Here is a 21,236-nt window from a genome sequence, read left to right as displayed (position 1 = left end):
CCTTGAGATAAATGAAAATGGAAATATAACTTACCAAAAAACACATAATGCAGGAAAATTAGTTCTAAGAGGAAAGATCAGAGTGATTTAGGCCTACCTCAAGAAACAATCCAACTTTACACCTAAAGAAACTATTAAAAGAAGAACAAAGCTGAAAGTTAGTAGGAGGAAGAAAACAATAAAGATCAGAGTGAAGAAATTGAAGTAGAGACTAAAAAGACAATTAAAAAGATTGACAAAACTAAGCACTGGTTCTATGAATAGATAATATTGGCAATTCTTTAGTTAAACTTACCAAGAGAAAGAAAGAGTTCAAATAAATAAAATTAGAAATGAAAGAGAAGCTACAACTGACAACACAGAGAAGCAAAGGATCTTGAAAGGCTGCTATGAACAATTATATGCAACAAACTGGATACCTACAAGAAACAGATAGGTTCCTAAAAACATAATATTCCAACACTGAATCATGAAAAAATAGAAAATTTGAAAAAACTGATTAGTAATGAGATTGAATCAATAATCAAAAACCTCCCAAAAAAACAAAAGTCCAAGACCACATGGCTTCAAAGGTAAATTCTACCAAAATTTTTTGAATAATATTTACTTCTATATTTCTCAAATTGTTTAAAAAAAATGAAGCGAAGAGAATGCTTCCAAACTCATTTTATGAGGTTAGTATTAACCTGATATTAAAACCAGACAAGGATACACACACACAAATTGCAGGCCGATATCCCTTAAGAACATAGATGTAAAAACCGTCCACAAAATATTAGTAAACAAAAGATACACCACAATCAGGTTGGATTTATTCCAGTGACGCAATGATTGCTCAATATCTTTAAATCAGTGTGAAACACCACATTAACAAAATGAAGGATAAAAATGCTATGATCATCTCAACAGATTCAGAAAAAGCATTCGACAAAATTCAACATCTATTTATGAAAAAAAGAACTCTCAAAAGAACTAAGTGTAGAGAAAATGTACCTCAACATAATAAAGACCATATAAGACAAGCTTATAACTAACATCATACTCAATGGTGAAAATCTTAAAGTTTTTCTTCTAAGATCAGGAACAAGACAAGGATGTCCACTCTCACCACTTTTATTCAACATAATATTAGTGGTTGTAGCCAGAGCAGGTAGGTAAAACAAAAAAATAAATAAAAGACCTCACATTGGAAAGGGAGAAGTAAAACTGTCACTATTCACAGGTGACATAATTTTATATATAGAAAACCTTAATGACTGCACACACACACAAATATTAGAATAAACAAATTAGTAAAGCTGAAGGGTAAAAATCAACACAACAAATATCTGAGTAGAAATAAAATAGAAACTAAAAAAATCTCATGTTTCTATACACTAATAAAATATTAGGAAGAGAAATTTTAAAAATCTCATTTATAATTGAATAAAAAAATAAAATAAACTAGGAATAAGTTGAACCAAAAAGGTAAAAATGTACAACTATAAGACATTGATAAAATAAATGAAAGAAGACACAAATGATAAGATATTCTGTATTCATAAATTGGAAAAATTAATACTGTAAAATATCTATATTATACAAAGCCATCTACAGATTCATTGGAACCCCTGTCTAAATTCCAATGTCATGTTTCACAGAAATAGAACAAACAATCCTGAAACTTGTATGGAACCACAAAAGACCCTCAAATAGTCAAAGCAATCTTGAGGAAGAAGAAAACGAGAGGCATCATGCTCACTAATTTCAAACTATATTACAAAGCTACAGCAACCAAAATATTATAGTATGATATCGGCATAACAACTGACACATGCATCAATGGAACATAATAGAGAGCCCAGAAATAGACCCATGCATATATGGTGAATAAATTTATGACACAGGAGGCAAGAAAATATTGTGGGGAAAGGAAAGTCTCTTTAATAAATTGTGTTGGGAAAAACAGCCATGTGCAAAAGAATAAAACTAGACTACTATCTTTCACCATATACAAAAAATAGCTCAAAGTGCATTAAATAATTGAATTGATAACCCAAAATTCTAAAACTCATTAAAAAAAATAAACAAAACCCATAGGCAGTAAGCTCCCTGACATTAGTCTTGGTGATAACTTTTTGGATCTGACTCCACAAGCAAAGGCAACAAAAGCACATATAACATATAAATAAATGTGAGTACATCGACTAAAAAGCTTTTGCACAGCAAAAGGAAATTACCAAAAATGAAAGGCAGTCTACTAAATGGGAGAAAATATTTGCAAATAATATATCTGATAAGGGATTACTATCCAAAATATATAAAGAACTCATACAAATCAATAGCAAAAAGAAAAGAAAAAAGAAAAACCCAAAGCAAAGACAATCTAATTAAAAAACAGGCAGTCTATCTAAATAGACATTTTCCAGAGAAGACATACAGATGGCTAACAGATACATGAAAAGGTGTTCAACATAATTAATCATCAGGGAAATGCAAATCAAAACCACAATGTAAGCCCTGGCCGGTTACTCAGTGGTAGGGCTTCGGCCTGGCGTGCAGAAGTCCTGGGTTCGATTCCCGGCCAGGGCACACAGGAGAAGCACCCATCTGCTTCTCCACCCCTCCCCCTCTCCTTCCTCTCTGTCTCTCTCTTCCCCTCCTGCAGCCGAGGCTCCATTGGAGCAAAGATGGCCCAGGTGCTTGGGATGGCTCCTTGGCCTCTGCCCCAGGTGCTAGAGTGGCTCTGGTCGCGACAGAGTGACACCCCGGAGGGGCAGAGCATCAGCCCCTGGTGGGCGGGGCGTCGCCCCCTGGTGGTGGGCGTGTGGGTGGATCCCGGTCGGGCGCATGCGGGAGTCTGTCTGACTGTCTCTCCCCATTTCCAGCTTCAGAAAAATACAAAACAAAACAAAAAAAACCACAATGTGATTTTATACCACACCTGTAAGAATGGCTATTATCAAAAAGTCAACAAATAACAAGTGTTGGCAAGGATGTGGACAAAAGAGAACCCTTGAACATTGTTGTTAGAAATGTAAATTGGTGCCAATGCTATGGAAAAAGGCATGAAGGTCCCTCTAATTAAAGATAGAATTACAATATGATCCAATAATGCTACTTCTGTGTATTTTTCTGAAGAAAATTAATAACACTAATTTGAAAATACATATGTACTCTAATGATCACTGCAATATTACTTATAATAACCAAGCTATGAAAACAACCTGACTCCATCAATGAAAAAATGGATAAAGATGTGTTATATATATCTATATCTATCTCTATAAAATGGAATATTACTCAGCCATAAAAAATGAAACCTTGCCATTTACAACCACATGGATGGACCTTGAAGGTATTATGCTAAATGAAATAAGACTGAAAGAGAAAGACAAATACTGTAGGATGCCACTTATATGAGGAATCTGAAAAAAAAACAAAACCCCAATGAACTAACAGAACAAATCGCATAGACTCAGAGAACAAAATAGTGGTTGGCAGTGGGGATGGGGAGTAGGGATGGACAAAATGTGTGAAGGGGGTGAAGAGGTCCAAACTAACAGGAACAGAATCAACATTCATGGGGATGTAATGTACAGCAGGGTGACTACAGCCAATAATACTGTAGTGCATATTTAAAAGTTGCCAAGAGAGTAACCTTAAAAGTTCTCATCACAAGGAAAAATATTTGGGGGATGATGGACGTGGTAACTAAACTTATTGTGGTAATCATTCTGCAGTGTATACAAATATCAAATCATTGCATTGTGCATGTGAAACTAATACAATGTCAGATGACAATTATACCTCAATAAAAATAATAATAAAACGGGCCAGAGGAGTACTTTTTTAAAATGAAGATTAAAAGAGGGCATATAGTAACACTTCATCACCACTGATTTTTCTCTCAAAATAACAAGAGTATAAATTAATTATTTCTTTATTAAGCTAAGGTTTGTAGTTCCATTTTGCTCTATAACAGATAAAGATGATTCCTGAAGTGCCTGAAAATTTTAAATCTCTTTTGTATTATATAAGAAGGTACTGTGATTCTGTAACACAAGGTAAACTCAAACACTCATCATAGACTGCAAAAGAGAACGTGATTTACTTTAAATATAATTTAGCTACAGAGAAAAGTATAAAAAGCAAACATATACTTAACTTAAAATGTGTAGAAACAGAAATAAGAAGCCTTTGTACTTTCCCCAAGAATGAGATGTTTCTAACTGTTATTCTCACCTGCAAAGCCTCCTAATCAAATCCTCAGGTCGCCTTGTTATTTTTCTGGGAAAATCCATTTTTTCAATTCCTTTTAGAATCAAATTGTAGGTCATCATTTGGTCAATCCCAGAAAAGGGTGGGCTAGAGAAAAGACAAAATAGGACACAGGGTCTGAGACACATTTGCAGCCAGCCTTCTTTCCTTCTTACCTCCTTCCTTCCTTCCTTCCTTCCTTCCTTCCTTCCTTCCTTCCTTCCTTCCTTCCTCCCTCCCTCCCTCCCTCCCTCCCTCCCTCCCTCCCTTCCTCCCTCCTTTCCCTTCCCTTCCCTTCCCTTCCCTTCCTTCTTTACCTTCCTCCCTTCCCTCCCTCCCTTCCCTCCCTCTTTCCCTCCCTCCCTTCCCTTCCTCTCCTTCCTTCCTTCCTTCCTTCCTTCCTTCCTTCCTTCCTTCCTTCCTTCCTTCCTTCCCTCCCTCCCTCCCTTCCTCCCTCCCTTCCTCCCTCCCTCCCTTCCTCCTTTCCTCCCTCCCTTTCTCCTCTCTTCCTCTCCTCCCTTCCTCTCTTCCTCCCTTCCTTCTTTCCCTCCCTCCCTCATTTCTTCTGTCCCTCCCTCCCTCCTTTCCTCCTCCCTCTTTCCCTTCCTCCTTCCCTCTCCCTCTCATTAGTTATTTTATGACAAATCTAGAGACATGCTAGAAAATTATTTCACAAATTTCACATCACTTAACAAATCACACACACACACACACACATACACAAGTAATTTGTCTGGTGGTGATAAGCAGTAAAAAGAAAAATAAAGTGGGGGACAGAAAACAAGAGAGGTGTGATTATTTATTTAGACAGAGTGGATACAAGAAAGCTCTCTCCTAACTTGGCAGTGGAGCCAGAGGTATGAATGAAGAAAAGGAGTGAATGAACCACACCTTTATTTGGTCAGAGGATTCCAAGACAGCAAGTACAAAGGCCATGAGTCAGGAATGGGCATGGGTTGTTCTTGTAACTACATCAAACAAAAAAGCTTTTGCATAGCAAAAGGAAATTACCAAAATTGAAAAGGCTGTTCTTGGAACAGTGAGGAAGACTGTATTGTTAGTGCAGTGAGTAAAGAGGAGAAAGGGATGAAGAGATGATCACAATATTCTGTAGATCTACCAATAAGGACCTGGTAATACGTTGTGAGACAAATGATCTAATTAACAGTAGCCAGAGTACACTTTTTTTTTTTAATGTGTGGCACATAAACTGTGATGGTGCTAGTGGTGGAGGAAGGAAAACCTGGTAATCTGGACCAAGATGGTAGTGGTGAAGGCAGTGAGGTGTGATTGGATTCGGGATTTATTTAGACAGGAAAGCCAGCAGAATTTGCTGATGAGGTGAAGGTGGTTTTTGGTAGGAAGACTAAATTCAAGAATGATGATCAAGTGTTTTTACCTACAGGATGGAGCTAACACTGACTAAAAGATGAAAGGCTGGGATGGAGGGGGCAGGGGTGAGGAGGAGGTTATGAGGAATCAAGTTATGTTTTAAACATGCAATAGAGATGCTAAGCAGACAGTTGAATTTATGACTCTGACATTTGTGGAAAAGGTTAGGGCTGGAGGTATGATTCTGACAGTATTTATGATCATGGAACTTGATGATATCACCCTGGGGATGAGTAGATGGGACAGAGATTAAGAACTGAAGTGGTCCAATATTGAGAGGTCAGGATGATGACAGGGACCCAGCAATGGAGACTGTGATGGAGCCACCAGTGTGAGAAAAGAAATGAGACAAGAGAGGTCCTGCAAAGAGAGTATTTGAAGGAAATTATTGCTAAGACGAGTAAGAAAGCACCAGAAATTGAATTCAATTGACATTTTAATGCATATACTTCGCTTTCAAAAACATTTCAACATCTATTGTATTGTGTCATTTAATGTTTGAAAAATAAAGATGACTTTCATGAATTACTTGCTGTTTCTCTGTCATGCTTGAGAACTTTTTGCTACTGAGAATGCCCACTCCTGGTAATAAACTTGTAATAGGGTCAGTGCACTAACTTTTCAATAATCTGTTTCACTTGTAAGGAAAATGTGGTAGAAAACAAAAACACTGCTATAATATTTTCAACGCATTTATATATTTACAATTGTATTGTGTTTTGTTTGATTTTGCTTTTTAGTTATTTTTTCATTTCCATTTACCTCCTGACTCTAGAATTCAGGACATTTAAAAATTTAATTTTCTAATGCACTACCTAAAAACCTTTACGAAAACAATTTATCAACTTTTTATGACAGCTCAAGTCTACCTTATCAACTTCAAGTTATTGGGGTTTTATTCCTTTTTTCTTCCCTCATTTCATTTCCCTACAGCTTTAACAATTCATTCCAGCTGGTAAAGACTGAAACTTTTATTCACTAGTTATCTACAGGAACCATCATGTGTCTCTGAGAAATAGAGCTAACAAAAGTTTTCCAGAGATAAGAAAACAAATTCATGAAATAGAATTCCTTGTGTACCAAAACCTTAAGTAACATTCTCTCTAAATGACTATCTGGACATTTTTTTTCTTCTTTTCATCAAAATCTTAAGCACTGACTATCTGAAATTGATTATAGATAATACAAAATAATCTTTCATATGTGTTTGCTCAACGGATGTTGACAAGGATGTAGAATGTGGTCACAGGTCACCTAGTAATATTGACATCAGTAATGTAAAAAGCTCAAGAAGACTCTGGAAGACCCTCTTTCTATAAAGTATGTGTAGAGGCTTGACTTCTCATCAATGGGCTCATTCCAGTAATTTTCTTATGCCATGTATGCAAATTTCCCCTGAAATTAAGACATACTATTTGGTTATAAAGGTTTATAAGACTGATCAAATCAATTAATGTAAAAGAGAGATATAAAACTGGAAAAGGAACCGATCTGAATCTGAGGGGGTATGTCCATGCATTCAGGATACAACATGATGGGTGTGTAATGGAGAATGCATCACATTTGGAGTCAAAAGAGCTGGGATCAAATCCCCAATCACTGCCCTGGTATTCTAATTTATAAAATTTAAATCGTAGCCTGACCAGGTTGTGGCGCAGTGAATAGAGCATCGGACTGAGATGTGCAGGACCCAGGTTCGAGACCCTGAGGTTGCCAGCTTGAGTGCAGGCTCATCTGGTTTGAGCAAGGCTCTGCTGTAGCCTCCCCACTGCCCCGGTCAAGGCACGTATGAGAAATCAATCAATGAACAACTAAGGAGCTGCAACGAAGAATTGATGTTTCTCATCTCTCTCCCTTCCTGTCTGTCTGTCCTTATTGGTCCCTCTCTCTGACTCTCTCTGTCTCTGCCACCAAAAAAATGAATAAAAAATATTTAAATCATAACAATAATAAAAATTTAAATTATAAAAAAAACAATTCCCGCTTTAACTTTCATGCAAGTTTGTGAGAACTAAACTAGATAACACATATGTAAGTGGTCTCTGTAAAATGTAAAATGCTTTACAAATGTGCACTAATATTTCATATAGCCTATGTTTGATTGTGAATGCACATGGGTGCACATACATATGTGTGTGCACACATGTTGAATATTTGGAATCTTGGATTCATTAATATAGCCCTTTAGTTTCTTTTGTAATGACAATTCAGTTTTAACTGCTAGAACCCCTGCTGTGTCATGTCTCTGTTAATTATCACCTCCACAAAGCACTTTACAGGGGAATAAAATTTAATTCCAGCAATGTTGCTTTCTCTTAGCAATTCTGGTTAATGATCTATTGGGAATATTGAAGAACATGGCTAACTTTAGTTTAACTGATTAATGAATTTAATTGAAACATTTATCCATTACAAAAATATATATTTATAAGAGAAAACAATAACAAAGCCTAAATTTCAATTCTTTTTTTTTTTTTTGTATTTTTCTGAAGCTGGAAATAGGGAGACAGTCAGACAGAATCCCACATGCGCCCAACCAGGATCCACCCGGCACGCCCACCAGGGGGCGAAACTCTGCCCACCAGGGGGTGATGCTCTGCCCATCCGGGGCATTGCTCTGCCGTGACCAGAGCCACTCTAGCGCCTGAGGTAGAGGCCACAGAGCCATCCCCAGCGCCTGGGCCATCTTTGCTCCAATGGAGCCTTGGCTGCAGGAGGGGAAGAGAGAGACAGAGAGGAAGGAGAGGAGAGGGGTGGAGAAGCAGATGGGCACTTCTCCTGTGTGCCCTGGCCGGGAATCGAACCCGGGACCTCTGCACGCCAGGCCCACACTCTACCACTCAGCCAACCGGCCAGGGCCTCATTTCCTTTTCTTATTCTCATGCCAGATTATCAAAACCTTCACACACTAAATATGTTATCTGTAATAACAGGCCTTGCCAATTTCGGTAAACTGTAGCACTCTGTACTCCTTCATTTTACCTTCCTGAATCTTTTCTCTATGTTATAAACTAGCAAGCATACTATATGTGAAATAATGTAAAGAGGAAAAGGCATCACATTTTCAAAATGTTAAATTCTTAAATTATATATATTTTTATCACTACTTAGGTTTTTTTTTTTTTCACTTCTCTGAAGAGGCTGAACACAATTTGAAGGCACTTACTTGCCCGTTAGGAGCTCATACACTAGAATTCCTAGGGACCAAAAATCCACACCGAAGTCATGGCCTTTGTTGAGAATGACTTCAGGAGCTACATACTCTGGGGTCCCACAGAATGTCCATGTTTTCTGTCCAGATCCTATTTTCTTAGCAAATCCAAAGTCAACCTGGAAAAGAACGTCAAAGTTCAGAGACCATAAAACTCATGCTCCTCTTTAAGTCTCCTTCTAACTTCCTAAATTTTCTTTCTATACCCACACCCTTCCCTTTACACTAAACATACACTGATCCTCTTGTCTGTTCTTTTATAGGGCCACATGTAAATCTAATTACACTGGGGAAAGTTCCATGCACACACCTCTGTGCCCACAACCCCTGAGGAATGCTTTAGCAAGGGGAGATCAGAACACCACACGTGAAGCTCAGGGCAGGCAGGACTGAAGTGTATAATTTTCAGATCAATGGTGGTATTCATCAAAAAGAGGTGAGAAGGGGAAGAGATGGATGGGAAAGCTCCATCACAGAAGAAAAAATCATAGCAGAATTGAGAGTTTGGGAAAGAGAACGTTGTACACAAGAGGGAGGTTTAAATCTTGACAGTCTTTTTTTTTAAATTTTATTTAGATAATTAATTTTAATGGGGTGACATTGATCAATTACAGTACATAGATTCAGAGAAAACATCTCCAGATCATATTGACATTTGATTATGTTGTATACCCATCACCCAAAGTCAAACTGTCCTTTGCCACCTTTTATCTGTTTCTCTTTATGCCCCTCCCCTCTCCCCACCCCCTTTCTCTCCCCCCTTCCCCTCCCCCTGGTAACCACTGCACACTTATCCATGTCCATGAATCTCATTTTTGTATCACACCTATGTATGGAATCATACAGTTCTTAGTTTTTTCTGATTTACTTATTTCACTCAGTATAATGTTATCAAGGTCCATCTATGTTGAATCTTGACAGTCTATAAAAACGATTATGCACAATTTCTGCACCCTCTTAGTTTTGACAGTCCAAAAAAAGAAAAAAAAAGAAAAAAAAGCTAGGATCATCCCATCTGTAACTCGGCTGGATTCTGTGCACTTTCAGTCCGTCTCAGGGAGGTGGGTGGTAAATAGCACCTGCATTAACTTATTTATTCTGAATATTAATATTACATTAATAATATGATATTTTAACAACATAAATATTAATCAGTAATATTACTGATTCAGCCAGCATCCTCTCTGTAAGCCAGGCTCTGAGCTCAGTGTACAGATACAGAGTAACCTAGGAAAAGCTCAGTGTGTTGAGCTTACACATATGTACTTACACATATGTGGTTAATATATCATATGATACATGCTATCGTAGAAGATTATGCAAAGTGTAAACTCAGAGAGCCAAAAACACATATACTTCTGGAACATGAGGAAGAAAGTTGGGAAAGATGTCAGGAGGTGACACCTAAGCTCAGCCCTGATGACGATCAGGAACTTTCCCAGAATAATGGGCTGGTGCTACCCTCCTCTGTCTTCTCAGAACAGGCCTCCCACTTTTCTGAGACTCAATTCAATGCACTCTGTGCACAGAAAAGACACAGGAAAGAAGGCGGGGCAACAGAAGACCCACTCCCTGAATCGAGGCAGTATATTATGACCACCACCTTGCCCTGCAAGACCAACAGCTGCTTTCCTTCCATGGGTGTTATTTAGCACCTACTTTTCATCTTCAATATGAACAGATATTACTTTAATAAAACTGCCCTCTACCTACCTCAAGTAAACAGACACACAAATTATACCTGGGCTTTAACAAGCACATTTTAATAGTTACACACACTATCTCAATAATATGGCAATAATCTTGGCTAAAAACCAAAATAATAAGATTAACATATCAAAGTAGGTCCTCACCTAGAAAAGGATTAGTCAGTAAACTATAAAATTTAGTTCTCATTTATTCATTTAAATACTAACATTTAAATTTTTCATTTTTCCCCTAAATAAATCTCTTAGAAGTTTAGGTTGTTACTAATGCTTTTTACTGTTTATCACACAGCAGCAAGGATTTCCTTATCAGAAAAAGGAAATTTAAACAATCTAATTTGAAGTGGGCTTTTAATGTTTTCTTTTATCTATACAGAATGACTCACAAGGATTATAAGAGATGACTGGGGATACTATGAAATTAACATTTATAACCAGCTGAGATTAGCATATTTACTTATTTCTCAGAGAAAGAGCCATTATGAAAATCCTACCTAATTTTAAGAAGACTATAATTTAAGAGACAAGAATGCAATGCTTATAATTGCATTTTTAATGCATGCATATGTGGGAACATTACATCTTATTTTATAACAGCTTTTCAGCTCACTTTTACATTGCATTATTTTTCCTTTTAAGTATGATTGGAGTTTATTAGATGTTCAGGAGAGTTTTTTCTAAGCTCTAAAAGTTGTAAATTTTAATTGGAATAGTTGGTTTTGCTTTTGTAATATTTGCATGTTGGCCCATTGAGATGGCAATAATTATATTAAGATTTTAAAATTTATGAAAAATTACCCTTTCTTTATCTCCTTTGATCTTATCGACTTCACTCTAATCTATCTGGCTGGAGGAAATCAACACTCAGACCTATCCAGTCTTGTGTCTAATATGCCCAGACAGTCTGATGTCAAGTTCTGTATATTTTCTTTAATTTTTTAAATATTTTACACTGATTTGAGGAGGGGAAGAGAGAAGCATCAATTCATTGTTCCACTTAGTTATCTCATTTAGTTGTGCACTCATTGGCTGCTTCTTGTGGTTGCTCTGACCAAGGATTAGACCCACAACCTTGACACACCGGGACAATGCTCTATTCACTGAACCACCTGGCCAGGGCCTGTATATTTTCTATAAAAAGTCACACTATGTCTTGTACCAACATGGATACCACCACAAACCCTCAATCTTTTAAACCCTGTTCCTTCTAGGCAATGGAAATGTAAACTCTTTCCTTTATTTATTCAAAAAACAATTATTGAACACTACTATGCACCAAGCTTCAGGGTATAGCCCAAGTCCCACTCCTCTCTGAGCTTACATTTAAGACAGAGAACAAGCATAAAAATATAATTTTATATATAATAATGCCTGGAAGTGACACATGCTATGAAAAACCTACAGCAGAATTAGCTACAGAAAGCAATCCGAACTGTTTCTCAGAGCAGGTAGCATCTGAGTAGATTTCATCCATTTATTTATTTATTTAGTTAGTTTTTACTTATTTATTGGGGGAGGCAGAGACAGACTCCCACATGCACTCTGATGGGGGCCACCCAGCAAGCCCACAAGGGGGCGATGCTCTGCCTATCTGGGCCCTTGTTCTGTTGCAACCGGAGCCATTTTTTTAGCACCTGAGGCGGAGGCCATGGAGCCACCCTCAGCACCTGTGGCCAACTCGCTCTAATCAAGTCATGGCTGCAGTAGCAGAGAAGAGAGAGAGAGAGAGATAAGCGAGAAGGGGAGGAGTGGAGAAGCAGATGGGTGCTTCTCCTGTGTGGGCTGACTGGGAATCCAACCTGGGACATTTAAACGCCAGGCTGACACTCTACCAGCCAGGGCGCATTTGAGTAGGTTTGAGAGGCAACCTATGTGTACTAAGGAAGAAAGCTCAGTAAAAATCTGAGCATGAGTGATTCTGCCAAGGGAAGGGCTAGCACATAGCCCCTAGCCTTTGGGAACACATATGTTAAGTTCAAGGACAGACAAGAAGGCCAGTGTGCTGGGCCATATGTAGCGATCTGGTAAGCCACAGAAAAAACTTTAAAAACTTTAGATCTTTTTTTTTTTTTTCCTAAGAGGGCACTGGAGGATTGGAGAAGGAGTATAAAAAGCATGACTAATGTTTTAAAGGGATCAATCTAGAAGACAAGAAAATATACCCCCTTTAAAAAATTCTACTAGCAAAACTGAGTTTTCAAGAAGAATCTCTGGGGAAGCTGCACAGAAGCGTTTCCTAGTCTCTATTAAATCCCTATTATTAAAGACCGTTTACATTACACTGGAAAAACATTAAGTCCCCATAGATTTTAATAAACTAGAAAGTTTTTAGATGTTTCTAAATCTGAAGTGATGACTGCATCATTCTGAAATAGAAAAATTAGCACTGTGGCTCACAGAAGCCGGTGTCCAGTAAGTATTAGCTTTTTCCCAGAAGTTTCTCTCTGGGTCAGTAAATTTGTCAGATATTGGTTCTCTTGGTCACATAAAAAAAAAAGGAATCAAAATGACCAGTCTAATTAAGTCAGATGATTCATGGAGACATAAAATTCCAAAAAAATATTTATGTGGCATTTTTAGGGCATTTACTTTGCTGCCCAAGTCTAGACAAGGGTAAAATGGAATCTGTTTCTCCTGTTCGCCAACAGACAACAGTGGATAGCTTCCCCTGGATGGAAGTGAGGGTGACAGAGGCTAAGGTATGGGATGGCTGAGTCTTTCATGAGTTCTTATGGGAGCGTGGTGACTCATCTGAAATACCTGGAGTGTTGAGTAGGAAGTGGGCAAGACGAAGAGGAACGCTGTGCACATGAGAACAAACTGAAGTTGTTGGAGGCTCATTTTATGTACCTCCGTCTCTTTGAGTAGAATTTACAGAACCAATTCCATTCTCCTATAAGGCTCTTTAACACTGTTTATATTCCATAATGACATCCCTTGCGGCAGTATCACTTAGTTGTGTAACTAGCTCCTTCCTTGAGAAGAGGCAGTGTGATGTCTTACTCATTTTGTACCCCCTACAGCATTTGTAACACAGCAGATGTTCAACATGTTTGGCGAAGGAAAATATGAATAAAAAGATCACTGTTCACATCAGTTTCAATATGATATGCATACTCTCTAAAATCACTTTAACAATTTTGTGAGCTAGGAACTATTATCCTAATGTTAAAAATGAGAAAGTGAAAATTGAGAAAGGTCATGGATATTTGAGGTGACACTTGATCCGGGTTCCAAAGGAAACATTTCCATTATAAGTAAATTGATGAGAAAGTAGAAGATGGTTAAGAGAAAAGAAGCAGCCTATGTGAAGCACATTGGTGGGAAAAGCTTAACTTAATGAGCTTTTATCATTTAGTAAGAACAGCTAAAAATATCTGGCCAAAGAATATAATGGAGCTGATGACTATATTTACTTTTACGTAAGGAAATCCTCGACATACAAGATACTGGAGATGTATGCAACTTACAAAGCACGAGAATAAAAACACCCCATATCCACCACCTGTTTAATAACGGAAACAGAACCAAAGTGGAAGCCCGATGTTCTCCTCCCATCATGTCCTCCTGCCCACTGCCAAGGGGCTGCCATTACCTGGACTTTGCATTTATCATCTGTTGCATTCATTTCTGATTTTTCCACATATCTGATATCCTTAAATAATATAGTTCTCATTTTTACATTTTTCAGATAAATCATATCTATTGTTGTTAAATTTCCTTTTTTCACTTAAAATCATATCTGTGAAATTAATCCATATTATAGTACATTTATTTTCACTCTATTATATACCACTGAATTGGCACATCGTGATTATTGTGCATTATGCTACTGTTGGACATTCATATTATATCTAATTGTTTGCTGTTATAAAAATGTTTCTATTAACATTTTCCACATTATCTAGTGGACATGTGTAAGACGGTAAAATTGCTGGGTCAAAGATGTGGTAGCTTCAACTTGACTAGATATTGTCAAATACCGAGGTGGGCAAAAGTAGGTTCACAGTTGTGAGTTTGCAAAACAGTTTATGTTTATATTATTATCTATTAATTACTGTATTGTTCTCCAGACAAATGATTGTAAACCCACTTTCCCAACCCCATATTTGTCTTTAGAGATTATGCTATATTCTCACCTGCTTCACCAGCAGTACTGTGTATGAGTTTCCGTTGGTCTAAATCCTCACCATCATTTAATGACATTAACTTTTACCTTTTGTCTTCTGTAAGTATTAAATTAGTATAGAATTTACATTCCCCCCTCATCACTAATTAGTTTGAGCTATGGCATTATAATTAGCTCTGATATCTGAGAGAGTGTCCTCCCACCCTGTTCTCGTCTTCAGAAATGTCTTGGCTATTCTTGGCTCTTGGTTAGTCTGCATAAACTTTAGAATCAGCTCGATTCATGAAAAGCTCTGTTGGAATTCCACTGGAATTGTACCAAATCCAGTACATCTTTCTGACTTAGGATAATGCTAGCTACTAAAACAAACATAACCAAGAAAGTATAAAAGCTTAAACTCTTCATTAATTTTCTTCTTCCTCACATAATGAAGAGCTCCCTGAGCAGCAGGAAGCTCTTCCCCAAACAGCGGTTCAGGGAGTGCAGGCTCCTCCCACCTACGGCTCTGCCAACTTCAAATGTGCTTCTGTTTGTCAGCCACAGCTGGAAAGATGGTATAGAGGTCAGGTGCGGAGGTCACTGTCAGCCCACGTCTGAGGGTGCCGCACTACAGACAGCTCACATTTCACCAGCTAGATCCCGGCCACAACCAGCACAAAGAAGGCCGAGGAATGTTATCTAGCTCTGTGTCTTTTTATATATCTGTATAAGTTTCTCAAAGCTCTTATATTTTTGTTAGATTTATTTCTAGGTACATTATATATTTACTTACATAAATATATATTAAATTTTATGCTTTCTGTAAGTGGTATTTGTATAACTACTTATCAGCTACATTTCTGGCATTTAAAAATATACTGAGGTCTTGTGTTACTAATCTGACATCCAGCAACCATTCTAAACTCTTTACTTGATTTAGTAATTTGTTGTTACATTCTGGACTTCTATAAAGTTAATCATATCACACAGAAAAATAGGCATTGTTACTTACTTTCCAATCTTTTAAAAAATTTTATACATGTCCTACTGCACTGGGTAAGAACTCCAGTAAAATATTGAATAGAAGTGCTTATCCCACTGACTTTTAAAAGCATAATTCTAATGTTTTATCATTATGTAGAGCGTTTGCTCTAAATTTTTATCAGGTAATTTTCATTGCATTTATAAATTTTATTTATATTCCTAGTTTGCTGAGAAATTTTTATCATAACTAAATGTAAAAATGTATGAAAAATTCCCCTGCATCTTTTCAGTAATTATAGAATTGTTTTTATTTTTTCAATCTATTAAGGTGATGACTTGTTTTAATAGAAATTTTAATGTTAAATGCTTGCATTCCTGAAATATAGCCAATTTTGTTATGATGTATTATCATAATTTGTGCTCATTGTAGTGTTCCGCTTGGCTTATGATATTAAACATTAACTTGCCTTTCTTAAGAGTTTCCTTTGGAGAACCAAGTTTACACTAGCCTCATAGAATAAGATAGTGTGGAGTCACCCAAATACCTTTTATCCACATAAATCTCTGCTTTAACAACTGTTATGATGCTCACTTAGGATAGTATATATCTGTACCTCTTCTCTTTTACTTTTGATCAGTATTTCCACAGGTTTGTTAATTTTATAAATCTTTTCAAAATACCAACCTTGATCTGTATCCTTTTTATTTTATATTTTATTAATTCTATGCTAACTTTATTCTCTTCTCTTTTCTTTGGTTTCCTCCTTTTCCAACTTCTTAAATTGTATGCTTAGCTTATCAATTTTTTGCCTTTCTTATTTCTTGTTGAAACTTTTAAGGATATTTTTGAAGGAGCAGGTGTGAGATAGCGATATGAGTATTTATGATTCTTAAGTAACATCTGTTCATCCTTACTCCCCACCCAGGGTGTTCCCTGATAGACAGCTTGGATCAGCCAGGCTGGCAATCTGAGTAGTGACTTGGGGAAGAAAAGTAGAATGAGGTCTTTATCACTTACCACAAACTCATCCGCTGTAACAATCAGAGAGGGAACATCTCTATAGCCTATAGAGAGACACTTTGAAAAAGTCACACCTTTTTCTTATGTCTTTTCTCCAGGATTTCACTGATTATTCTTTGCTGGGAAAACATCCTTCCTTAATTGCCATCTATAGATATCTAACCCCTCACAGGCATTGCCAAGAAATAGCAAAGGAAGGTTAAAATGCCACTTATCAAAATTTGTAGAATGGAGCCAAGGTCACCCTAACAAGAAATCTTTCATCCTCAAAGACATTTGTGTCCAAGGCTAGACTGCCCAGTGTCCATCACACAGATGCACATTCCTGCTGTCACCAGGCCCCCTCACTGCCTCCACCTCTACTGTAACCCCCTCAGAAACCCTCAGCCAAAGCAGCTCTGCGAGGCTGCCAACTGCTGGCTCAATTCTTATTTACGGTCTTTGCTGAAACTTGCTTAATGGCTCAGTGTATGATCAGATTTGGTTAAAGTACATATATTTTCTAACTACTGGAAACAATATCCTATAACTCCATTAGATCAAGTTTATTAACTGTGTTATACATTATCTTTTAAAGTTTTAGCGATTTTGGTCTCAATATTATATTATCAATAATTTCTGGAAGAGGTATATTGAAGTTTTCTAAAGTTGTTCATTTCTCCCTATTCTGTCAAATTCTGCTTCTTATTTTTGAAGCACTTACTTGGTAAATATAAGATGAAGATTTTTGGATCATCTTGGCAAAATGAACCTTTATCATCATATGGTAGCCCTCTTCATCTCTAGTAATATTTCTTCTTGATAATAACATAATGAAACCTGTATTTAAAGTTGTTGAATATTTCCCAGACGTATCTTTTCCCGTATCTTTTCAACCCTTCTGCACCCTCATGTTTTAGGTCTGTCTCTTATAAACATTAGAGAGCTGATTTTTATTTTTCAAATCTATTTGACAGTCTTTGGGTTTTGCTTGGAGAGTTAAGTCTATTTGCGTATGTTAGATTTCTTTCTCGTCCCAATTGTGTTCTCCTTTTCATTGTTTTCTGGGTTTCCTGCTTCTCTTTTGCTGCCTTCTTTTTAAATGATTGATATGTTCTCCTGCTTTAATTCCAATTATACTTACTCTCAGTTCACATGCCGCTATTGCTCAGTTATTTAGCATTTTCTAATATTATATAGTAAAATAATCATTACTTTATATCATAATTTTAAAATATCGAATATGTTTACTGTGTTTCTATAGTCTCCACTCGTATCTCAGATCATTTACCAAGGATGCTTAATCTCTCTCTCCCTTAAGTACATCCTGTGTACATCGGTGGTAAATGCCCTTCATCTTTGAAAATATCTTTATTGCCTGACCTGTGGTGGCACAGTGGTTAAAGCATTGACCTGGAACACGGAAGTCGCCGGTTCAAATCCCTGGGGTTGCCTGGTCAAGGCACATACAGGAAGTAACTACTATAAGTTGATGCTTCTTGATTCTCTCCCCTCTTTCTCACTCGCCCTCTCTTTCTCTCCTCCCCCCTCCAAAAATATCAGTAAATAAAATCTAAAAAAAAGTCTTTATTTAACCCTCTTAAAAATAGCTTCCCGAGCTTTATAATTCAAGTCTGTCAGTTATATTTTCTTGGAACTTTTAAGATATGCGTACACTGTGTTTGGCTTGATAGTTACTGTTGAAACGTCAACAGAAAGACTGATTTTTACTCCTTCTTAGGTAAACTGTCCTTTCTCTTTGATAGTTTTAAAACCTCTTAGTTGTTGTTCTTTCTGTCCTTTCACTAGTATGATCACCAACATCCAAGATAAACTCCCATGGTCCACTCTGGTATTCAGAGGCATCCCCTCTCACAATAAATCCCACTGTAAACCAGGGTCGACTTGTCAACAGAATACAGTGGAAGTGCCGGTTTGTTACTCTGACAGTAGGTCTTAAGGGCATGGTGGCTTTTACTGGGTCTCTTGGATGACTCATTCTGAGGGAAGCCAGCCTCCCATGTTATGAAGACATTCAACCTACAAAGAAACCCTGTGAAAAGAAATTAAGGCTCCAACTAACAGCCCTATCAATTTGTCAGCTATATGAGCATGCTATCTCGGATTGGGAAGTCTACATCAAGCCCTAGTCAAGCCTCCATGTGACTGTAGCCTCAGCCAACACCTGAATGAAACTTCATGAATGACCTTGCAAGTAAGAAACCCTCAGCTGAACCAAGCCCCAAGTTTCTGACCCACAGAAACTGGGAGAGATCACATATGATTACTGTTGTTTTAAGCCATTAAAAGTGAGTGATTTGTAATGCAAAGATGGGAGCTACAATACACAGTAAATTCAGTTAGTCCCAGTTGGGACGTGTTGGGGTTTTTTTACTTGATGGTATTTTTTTTTAATTCTCAGCCATTAAATATTTAAATACTGCTTTCCTTCCCACATTTTCTATGTTATTTTTATCTTAGACTCCAATTAAACATTTTAAGAACCTCTCAAATTCTTCAAGTTACCTTATTTCTCTTATTTTCCATCTTTCTGTGTCTCTAAGCAACATTCTACGTAAATCAATTAAGTTTTCAGTTCACTGATTTTTCTTTTCACTTATGAATTGCCTGCTATTTAACCTGTTAAATTTTTTAAATTGATATATAACTTACAAGCAATAAAATGCACCTATTTTGATGTACTATCCATTGCATTTCTTTTTTCTTTATTTTTCTTTTTGTATTTTTCCAAAGTTAGAAGCAGGGAAGCAGTCAGACAGATTCCCGCACGCACCCAACCGGGATCCAACTGGGATCTACCTGGCATGCCCACCAGGGGGCGATGCTCTGCCCATCTGGGGCGTTGCTCTGTTGCCGCCTGAGCCATTTTAGCACCTGAGGTGGAGGCTATGGAGCCATCCTCAGCACCCGGGCCAACTCTGCTCCTATGGAGCCTTGGCTGCAGGAGGGGAAGAGATAGAGAGAAAGGAAAGAGGGAAAGGTAGAGAAGCAGATGGGCGCTTCTCCTATGTGCCCTGACTGGGAATCAAACCTGGGTGTTCCACACACTGGGCCGATGCTCTCTACCACTGAGCAAACCTGCCAGGGTATACAGTCCATTGCATTATAATGTAGATTACACTCCTGTAACTACAACCAACATACAGCCATGATACAGACATTCCAATTATCTCAGAAAGTTCTCTCATGTCCCTTTCCAGACAAATGCCCCTCCCAGAGGCAACAATTATACTTATTCCTATTATCTATTCTGGAATGTCTGTGGGTGTAATCATACAAAAGATATTCTTTTGTGTCTGGCTTCTTTTGCTCAACATAATTTTTAAAATTCATTCATGTTATTGCTTGTTATAATTCATTCCTTAATATTGCTAAGCAACATTCCATTGCTGAATGTACCACTGTAAGTTTATATATTTAATTAGTGGAGGATATTTGGGTTGTTTCTGATTTTGAGGGCTTTTATGAATAAAGCTGTTAGGAACATTCTTGCCCAAGATTTTTGAAGACACAATTTCAATTTTCCTGGATAAGCACAAGGAGTGGAATTTCTATCAGGGTGTGAAATTTCTCATCAAAAAACAGGCATAGGCAAAGAACTGACAAAACTATTCTTCAGATGGTTTATAATTTTATTTTCCCACTAGAAATTTAGGAGAATATCCATCAACACTTGGTACTGTCAGTCTTTTAAATGATACTCACTGTAGTGGGTATAAAGTGTAACTCTTTGTGGCTTTAATTTGCATTTCCTTCATGACTGCTGATGTAGCTTATTGATCATTCCTATGTCTTTTTTTGTGAAATGATTTTTCAAGATTTTTCAGTTTTTAAATTGGGTTGTTCATCTTTTTATTAACAAGCTGTAGAAGTTCTTTATGTATTTCTGGATAAAATCAAGTCCTCTGTCACAAATAGGCATTGCAAATATTTTCTTCCACTGTATGGCATGACTATTCATTTACTTAACAATATATTTTGATGATCAGAAGTTTTTAATTTTGATGAAGTCCAATTATTGTAGACTGCATGCCTTCCCCCCAATATATATCTGAAGAGACTAGAGAGAGCTTTCTATCTCTCTTTCTCTATATCAATCTCTACCTTCTGTCTCCCTCTCTCTCCCCTTCCCCACATGTGAAAAAGTGAGAAGGCAGCTGTCTATAGTCCAGGAAGTGGGCCCTAACCAGACACCAGATTTACCAGAGCCTTCATCTTAGACTTCCCAGCCTCCAAAACTATGAGAAATAAATGTATGTTGTTTAAGCCACCTACTCTATAGTATTTTTGTTATAGCAGCCTGAACTTTATAAGACTGTGACTAGTTATGTTCTAAGAAATCTCTGCCTACCCAAGTTATGAAGATATCACCCTATGTTTACTTCTAGATGCGTTATAGGTTTAAAAGCCATATGAATTAATTTTTGTAACTAGCGTGAGGTGGGAGTCAGGTTAATATTTCCCTACACATGCACATCCCGTTGTTTCAGAAGACTAGCCTTTCTCCTTTTGCTATAAGTCAATTGACTACATATGTCTATTTCTGGACTTTACTCTGTTATATTAAGCTATTTG

General features: G+C 37.3%; 1 protein-coding gene across 2 annotated transcripts in view; it reads right to left on the bottom strand.

Annotated features, from left to right (window-relative positions):
* PRKG2 (protein kinase cGMP-dependent 2) overlaps positions 1-21,236 on the bottom strand; it is a 107,345-nt gene that overhangs the window by 14,235 nt on the left and 71,874 nt on the right. For both annotated transcript variants that reach the window (XM_066281200.1, XM_066281199.1), the window contains exons 15-16: positions 8,798-8,961; positions 4,225-4,347 (exon numbers count right to left, since the gene is read on the bottom strand). In XM_066281200.1, the coding sequence (XP_066137297.1) occupies positions 4,225-4,347; positions 8,798-8,961 (287 nt within the window). The remainder of the gene's footprint in view (positions 1-4,224; positions 4,348-8,797; positions 8,962-21,236) is intronic.

The sequence above is a fragment of the Saccopteryx bilineata genome, chromosome 5 (genome assembly GCF_036850765.1).
Source record: "Saccopteryx bilineata isolate mSacBil1 chromosome 5, mSacBil1_pri_phased_curated, whole genome shotgun sequence".
In the NCBI taxonomy this organism is placed as follows: Eukaryota; Metazoa; Chordata; class Mammalia; order Chiroptera; family Emballonuridae; genus Saccopteryx; species Saccopteryx bilineata.
Note: the sequence above shows the minus strand (reverse complement) of the source record. Positions and strands in the feature narration are given on the sequence as shown.